The sequence below is a fragment of the Myotis davidii genome, unplaced genomic scaffold (assembly GCF_000327345.1).
Source record: "Myotis davidii unplaced genomic scaffold, ASM32734v1 scaffold2032, whole genome shotgun sequence".
NCBI classification, from domain to species: Eukaryota; Metazoa; Chordata; class Mammalia; order Chiroptera; family Vespertilionidae; genus Myotis; species Myotis davidii.
In genome coordinates, this window is record NW_006283159.1 from 35,372 (window position 1) to 43,822 (window position 8,451).

The 8,451-nt window shown below is 39.7% G+C and overlaps 2 protein-coding genes across 2 annotated transcripts in view; both read left to right on the forward strand.

Moving 5' to 3' along the window:
* Positions 1-7,566, forward strand: part of LOC102764479 (interferon-induced very large GTPase 1-like) — an 18,089-nt gene extending 10,523 nt beyond the window's left edge. The window contains exon 2 of the mRNA XM_015563173.1: positions 5,750-7,566. Within this exon, the coding sequence (XP_015418659.1) occupies positions 5,752-7,563 (1,812 nt within the window). The 5' untranslated portion in view covers positions 5,750-5,751 and the 3' untranslated portion in view covers positions 7,564-7,566. The remainder of the gene's footprint in view (positions 1-5,749) is intronic.
* A 4-nt stretch (positions 7,567-7,570) lies between these two features.
* Positions 7,571-8,451, forward strand: part of LOC107182895 (interferon-induced very large GTPase 1-like) — a 5,078-nt gene continuing 4,197 nt past the window's right edge. Inside the window, exon 1 of the mRNA XM_015563163.1 lies at positions 7,571-8,335. Within this exon, the coding sequence (XP_015418649.1) occupies positions 7,571-8,335 (765 nt within the window). The remainder of the gene's footprint in view (positions 8,336-8,451) is intronic.

An 8,451-nucleotide genomic window follows, 5' to 3' on the forward strand; every position in this document is an offset into this window, starting at 1 on the left:
TCTTTATAATGTTGAGATATGCTGCCTGTATTCCCACTTTGCTGAGAGTTTTTATGAAAAAATGGGTGTTGGATTTTGTCAAATGCTTTTTCTGCATCTATTGATATGATCATGTGATTTTTGTCTTTCAATTTGTTCATGTGATGTATCACATTTATTGATTTGTGAATATTGTACCAGCCTTGCATCCCTGGAATAAATCCCACTTGGTCATGGTGTATGATATTTTTGATATATTGCTGGATTCGATTTGCTAGAATTTTGCTGAGGATTTTAATGTCTATGTTCATCAGGGATATTGGCCCGTAGTTCTCTTTCTTTGTCATGTCTTTATCTGTTTTGGGGATGGGGATAATACTAGCATATTAAAAAGAGCTTGGAAGTGTCCCTTCATTTTGGATTTTTTGGAATAGTTTGAGCAGGATAGGTGTTAGTTCTTCCTTGAATGTTTCATAAAACTCCCCTGTGAAGCCATCCAGTTCAGGGTTTTTGTTTGCTGGGAGTTTTTTTTTTTAATTACTGCTTCTATTTCCTCAGTTCTTATTGGCATATTCGGGTTTTCTGATTCTTCCTGATTCCGTTTTGGGGGTTGTATTTTTCCTAGGAATTTGTCCATTTCATCCACACTGTCCAGCTGGGTACCATATAGTTGTTTATAGTATTGGCTTCCAATCCTTTGTATTTCTGTGGTGTCCGCTGTTATTTCATCTCTTTTGTCTCAGATTTTATTTATTTGGGTCCTTTGCTTTCTTTCTGGATGAGTCTGGCTAATGGTTCATCAATCTTGTTTATCTTTTAAAAGAACCAGCTCTTGGTTTCATTGATTTTTTTGTATTGTTATTTTAGTCTCTATGTCATTTATTTCTGCTGTAATCTTTAATATTTCCTTCCTTTTCTTGTTGTTCCCTTTCTAATTCTTTAAGTTGTAAGGTTGAATAGTTTATTATTAGTTTTTCTTATTTTTTGAGGAAGGCCTTTAGTGCTATGAACTTCCCTGTTAGGACTGCTTTTGATGTGTCCCAGAGATTTGGGGTTGTTGTGTGTTCATTTTAATTTTTTTCCAGGTAATGATTTTACTTTCTAGATTTCATTGTTGAATAATATACTATTTAACCTCCGTCTTGAATGTTTCATAAAACTCCCCTGTGAAGCCATCCAGTTCAGGGTTTTTGTTTGCTGGGAGTTTTTTTTTTTAATTACTGCTTCTATTTCCTCAGTTGTTATTGGCATATTCAGGTTTTCTGATTCTTCCTGATTCAGTTTTGGGAGATTGTATTTTTCTAGGAATTTGTCTGTTTCGTCCACATTGTCCAGCTTGTTGGCATATAGTTGTTCATAGTATTTTCTTATAATCCTTTGTATTTCTGTGGTGTCGATGGTTACTCTCCATTTTTGTTTCTGATTCCATTTATTTGGATCCTCTCTCTGTTTGTTTCTTGATGATTCTGGCTAATGGTTCATCAATCTTGTTTATCTTTTCAAAGCATCTAGCTCTTGATTTCATTGATTTTTTGTATTGTTATTTTAGTCTCTATGTCATTTATTTCTGCTGTAATCTTTAATATTTCCTTCCTTTTCTTGTTGTTCCCTTTCTAATTCTTTAAGTTGTAAGGTTGAATAGTTTATTATTAGTTTTTCTTATTTTTTGAGGAAGGCCTTTAGTGCTATGAACTTCCCTGTTAGGACTGCTTTTGATGTGTCCCAGAGATTTGGGGTTGTTGTGTGTTCATTTTAATTTTTTTCCAGGTAATGATTTTACTTTCTAGATTTCATTGTTGAATAATATACTATTTAACCTCCGTGTGTTTAAATGTTTTTGAGTGTTTATACTGTAGTTGATTTCTATTTTCATTTCTTGTGATCTGTTTCATATGATTTCAATTTTCTTGCACTTATAGAGACTTTTTTTCTGTCCTAACATATGGTCTATCTTTCTGAATGATCCATGTGCACTCAAGAAGAATGTATATTTTGCAGCTTTGGGGTGAAATGTTCTTTTGAACCATCTAATCCAGTATGTCATTTAGAGTCACTGTTTCCTTGCTAAATATTGTCTGGAAGATCTATCCAGTGAAGTCAGTGAGGTGTTAAAGTCCCATACTATGACCATACTGTTGTCTATCTCCCTTTTAAAGTCCTCTAGAATATATATATATTCTAGAGGCCCAATGCATTAAATTCATGCAAGGGGCTTGGCCCTCGCAGCCCTGGCAGCATCTGGAAGGTCGTCCAGACAGTTGGCCGGAAGGATGTCCGGACGGTCATTCTGCTGTTTGGCCTAATTAGCATATTAGCTCTTTATTATATAAGATATATATATTGGGTGTGTATATATTTGCCAGGGATATATCTTCTTGTTAGATTGACCCCTTTAGTATTATGTAGTGACCTTTGTTGTCTATCATGATGGCCTTCATTTTGAAGTACATTTTGTCAGATGTAAGTATTGCTACACCAGCTTTTTTTGTTTCCATTTGCATGGAAACTTTTTTGCATCCCTTCACTCTCATCCTGTGTGAATCTTTTGTTATGAGGTGGGTTTATTGTAGACAGCATATAGTTGGGTCATGCTTTTGTATCCATTCAGATACCCTATGTCTTTTGATTGAAGCATTTAATCCATTTACACCTAAGGTTATTATTGATTGGTACTTATTTATTGTCATTTTAATTCTGTATGCCTATGTTTCTCTCTATTTCCTCTTCTCATTACAGGAGTCCCTTTAGCATTTCTTGCAATGTTCATTTGCTGGTGATAAACTCCTTTGGTCTTTTGTCTGAGAAGCTCTTTATTTCACTATCTATTTCTAATTATAGCCTTACTCAATATAGTAATCTTGGTTTCAGATCCTTGCTTTCCATTATCTTGAGTATTTCATGCCATTCTTTTCTGGCCTATAGAGATTCTGATAGAAAAATCGGCTGACAGCCTTATGGGAGCTCCTTTATAGTAACAGTTTGCTTTTCTCTTGCTGCCTTTAAGATTTTCTCTTTGTCTTTACTTTTAGCACTTTAAGTATTGTGTGTCTGTACATGGGCTTGTTTAAGTTCTTCTTCCTTGGGACTCTCTGTTCCTTTTGGACTTGTATGACTTTTAACTTCACCAGTTTAGGGGAGTTTTCTGCCATTATTTCTTCAAACACATTCTCTATCTCTTGCTCACTTTCTTCCCCTTCTGGCACACCTATTATGCAAATATTGTTACGTTTTATGTTTCCCACAGCTCCCTTACACTGTCCTCCTATTTTTTTTGTTTTTTCTTTTTGGTTCTCTAATTGCAGGATTTTTTCTACCCTATCTTCTAATAGTAATGCGATTCTCAGCTTCCCCTAATCTGCTGTGTATTCCTTCCATTGTGTTCTTTATTAGTGCTATGTCTTTCTTCATACTTACTATATCATTTCTCAATCTGTTGAGTGTCTTTGCCATCATTATCCTGAACTCCATGTTTGATAAATTTATTTTTTAAAATTTTCATAAGTTTGTTATCTCCATTTCATTTAGCTCTTCTTTTGGAGAATTCTCTTGTTCTTTCATTTGGGTGTTGTTGTTTTTGTCTCCCCATTTTGGCTGCCTGTTTGGGTTTGTGCCTATGTAGTAGGTAAATCTGCCATGGCTCCCAATTTCTAGTGCAGGACAGTGTCAAATGCTTTTTCTGACTAATTAGAATGGCAAAGACTCAAAGCCTCCAGAGACCCACCTCTGCCTGCAGACTGATTAGATTCAGTCTTGAGTAGTTTAAGATAATTATCCACAGGTGGGCCAGAGGTTTTCCAACAAGACAGGGCAATTGCTTCTGCCTGGAGGCTAATTGTTATTCTCAGTCTCTTAATGGGCCTCAGGAATTCCACAGGGTGGGGCAAGGGGTTTTCCAATTGGGTGAAGTAACTGCTTCTTCCAAGGCAAAAACTTCCTGGATAGTAAAGATCTGCCTGAGAAAGATGTCCTCCACAGCGTGAGGAAACGACTCAGCTCAGGAAACCAGGGTGTCTGCCCTCAAAGCTCTAACTCCAGAGTCCCAAACCCTGGCTTCTCTTCACACAACTCCAGTCCACTCTGTACTCCCTCTGCCAGAGCTTAAGGATGCACACAAAAGTTTTGTGTTGGCACTTTAAAAGGGTGCCTGCATTTCTAGCTATCTCTCCCTGGCAGACAGCAACCATGCTGCTTTACACAGCCAGATGTTATGTGGGCACCTTTCTCAGTTCTGGTGCTCTCTGCTAGGGTTTCCAGCTTGTAGTTTAGACCCCAGAGTTTTCAGTGGCACCCCTCACAGTTGAGATATCTCTCTGGAACTTCAGCTGCTGTCTGTGGGAAGCCAACCATCCATCTCATGTCTGTGCCCTTCCTACTGGTCTCTATGCAGTCTCCACTTTCTGGCCTTGGTTATCATGGTTTTCTCCACAAGAGTCTTCATTTGATAATTCAAGATGGTGTGTGATTTTTTGTTTGTTTGTTTGTTTGTTTTTTGTTCTTGTCTTTTAGATGTAATCCATTTTGGTACTGGGAGCATTTCTGTGTAGCATCCACTTGCTCCACTGCCATTTTTAATGTCTAATTGTGTCTTGTTATATTAGATCATCTACTTACTCTGTGACTTTTGCTTGATGAATTCTGTCTGTTTAGATTTAGAGAAATTATTAATTTGTAAGAACTGAATAATGCCATCTTATTCATTGCTTTCTAGTTTTTTAATTTTTTTCCTTCTCTTTCTGCCTACCTTTGTAAATTGGTGATTTTCTGCATTTATTTTACTTCATTTTTATTGTTGATATTATTACTGATGTCCTCCATCTGCCCCTGCACACACACACACTTTGCAAACCTCCACCCAGCCTTTCCCCCTCATTCCTCTGGCCACCATTTCACTGTTGTCTGTGTTCATGGGCGATATATATATATATATATGTTCTTTCAATAATTTCCTCACCTTCTTTCATCCAGTACCCCCACCATAGTGTGATAGTGTTTTAAAAATCTGGGGTGGGGTATGGGCTGGGTAGATGGAGGCAAAGGGGTAAAATGGGGAACGTATGTAATAATATCAACAATTTTAAAAGACAGAAGAGTTGCCCTAGCTGGTTTGGCTCAGTGGATAGAGAGTCAGCCTGAGAACTGAAAGATCCCAGGTTCAATTCCAGTCAAGTGTGCATGCCCGGGTTGTGGGCTTGATCCCCAGTGGGGGTCTGCAGGAGGTAGCCCATCAATGATTTTCATTGCTGTTTCTAACTCTCTCTCTCCCTTTCTCTCTGAAATCACTAACAATATTTTTTAAAAAAATAAAATACAGGAGAGTACATGAATATCATTAAATGGCATAAGAAGTGACAGAGACAGGTAGGAAACATTTCAACACAGGTTTGATAGAAACAACATGAGGAATAATAACTGGTGTTATCCCTCTTTAAAATAAATATCAAGCTACCAAAGTAGGTACAAATGGCAACCTTCACACAATGCTCTCCCTACAATTGATTTTGTGGAATACAAAGTGCCAAAATCCAGACTATTAAGTTGCAACTCACCCAGCAACTAAATAGCTGTATATGTTGAGAACACCCACAAAGATATCTTGTATACACACACACACACACACACACACACACTGAAAAAATTTAAACAATAATATACTTGTTGGAACAATGAAAGAAATGGAGGAGAAAGCCTCAAAGACTTGCGTGTTAATACTCCCAAATTTTTTGACATGTGGATGACACTTCCAAGGACTAACTGTCTTTTCTGTCCACAGACATGGACCCATCAAAGTCCCCCTCTGATGGGCCCCTTCTCAAAGGGAAAAGAAGGCAAGACCTCCAAGAGATGCTGAGAGAAGTAGGACTGGACATTGAGTACTGGTTGCCAAAGCTGCAGAAACACCTTGGTGTGAGCTGTGCCCAGGCCTTACAACATGTAGAAGAAAGAGAACTCCAGAAACTCAAATCCCAGGCAAAACATTCCTGGGAGAAAAGGGCTCTGGAGAAGCTACTCAAGCTGTCACACTCACCTAGCTTTTCAGAGTTACAGGAGTCTCAGGGGAAAATGATAAAGAAAAAGAAGAAGAAGGAAAAGCAAATGTGGAAGGAGCAAAGATATTTCAAATCAGAAGAGAGGCAACAACAACAAGAGGCAGTGAGAGGGGAAAAGACAGACCTGAGGTGGGCAGTGGAGCTCCCCAATAAGAATAGGCGACCCCTCGAAAAATCCATACAAGAAGTCTTGGAAAACATGGAGGGAAAACTCAAGCTCAATGAGAGGACACTGTCTCATAGGCAAAACCTCCCAGATAGAAATCTGGTGAGATGGGCATCTGGAGGGCTGGCCTTGCAGGGAATTTACAAAACCAGCTCCCACAGGAGCCTTCTAGAGAAGAGAGAAGAGCTACTCAGTGTTCCCCAGGAGTTCTTACTCTTTGGCCCTGAGCACAGCACACGAATGGGTACCTGGGGATTTACATCTTCTCAAGCAGAATCCATGTTCACCAAGATGATAGAGAAGCTGGGGTTTGGTGTAACTACATCAAGCAAGGGTGGAGGTTGGGGATTTTGCTTGGAAGCTGATGTGGACCACGGCAAACATTCAGAATCCAAGGAAACCCAACAGTCACATCCTGAGCACTCCTATTTCTGCTCTACCAAGCTCAGCTATGTCCCACTTGCCTCCTGCCACTTTCCCATGGATCAGCTCCAGTTCTCCAAGGCGGCTCTCCAGGAACTGAAATGCATTGATGACCTTCTGTGTGAGCCTGCAGATCCAGACAGACTCCCCTTGCTAAGGGGCAGGACTGAAGCTTTCTTCCACAGGTTTGGCTCTCATGCTAACCAGGGCCCTTTGCACTTTGGAGGAATCTACTGGTGGAAAGCCACTTCAGAGGGTTTCCAGAGTGAGCAGCTGGAACAGTCAGCAGAGATCCTAAACAGGTTCATAAAGGGAAGTTACAGTGGCTTTGGAGTGAAAGTTGCTGCAGGTGTGGACGGGTCTGACTCTCATTCAGAAACTGCCACCCAAAGCACAACCTTCCAAAATCTCCAAACCAAAGTCCAATTATCTGTGGCTCAGACAGGTGGCCCACCAGAAGCAAATGGCTTTCTCCAGTGGAAAGCTGGCCTAGTTGCCAGTAATCAAACCTGGAGTGTCATAGACCGGGGCCTTCAGCTTGTGCCCATTTGGGACATCATCCTCTCCAACCACAGAAGTGATTTTAAGGATCCATTTCAGGTGGCTAGCTTACTGAAGGATAGCTACACTGCTCTGACTGGCATCACTGCCCAGACCCAGGATGGAGAAGACTTACTGAGTGTTGAAAAGGAGGCTAAGGTTTTCCTAGAGGATGTGAAATCTTGGGAGGTATCTGATCCTAAAAGCCAGCTTAAAAAACTGATAAATTTCATGCAAACGTTGAGGCAAAAAATAAAAAGTTATGACGCTTGGGTTAACATATGCCTCACAGACTGGGGTCTGCAGAATTTTCTGATAAACACTGTTAACTTTTGCAAAAAGTCTTCCATCTGTGTAACTAAGTTTATTAAATCTCAGTTGTGCAGCCTTTTGGATCCTCACATTTAAAGAGTGAATGGAAGCTCAGAGAAAGGCCTCTTGTGAGGTCAGTTTGTCTCTTGGCTGCTTCTTGAATTACCTCCAAGAAACAGAGCCAGACACACATCTCTTGCTACTTTGCATTGCAGCTGGTGCAGGATATCATGTGGTAAACAATAAGTTTCAGTCTCCTCTTGGGTTTCATGAGTTAGACTTCCTACTGGATACAATGCAAACTGCACAAGATAAATACCAGGAACTCAAAAATATTTGCACCTACAGAGCTCAGGCATTCCTAGTGCTCACAGGTCTTACAGCTACCAGTGGACTCACAGATGTTTCGCCGGAGGAGAAAATACAGCGTTTGGTATTAATAAGCCATCACCTGGATCAATATTTATCAAAGGAAGTTGCACATGTCCTCTCCAAATCAGGAGCAGATCATGATTGGAAAAACTTAGAGGAAGACTTGAGATTGCTCATTGATGGTAATTATGAAGATACCATCTCCTCTTTGCAAATAGATGAGATAGGAAAAAACTTGCAAAGCAATTTCCCTAAAAAGAAACAATCCTATGAACCACATGATAATAGAAATACCAAATGGGAAGTCATAGAAGATACAGCCTTTCTGAGATTACTACAGAGTCTAGGATTAAAACATTACTACCCAAAAGGGATGAGCAGAGCTAACTTCCATCTGATCAACAAGACTTCTGTATACAACAGCCATCCCAGATCTGAAAGGGAGCTTCCCTTATATTTCCTTCAGACTAACTTCCATGATCAACAAGACTTCTGTGTACAACAGCCATCCCAGATCTGAAAGGGAGCTTCCCTTATATTTCCTTCAGAAGCTACAAGTGCTGGATTATGGGATGAGATACCTAGTCTTCAAAAATGATGAAAACACACACA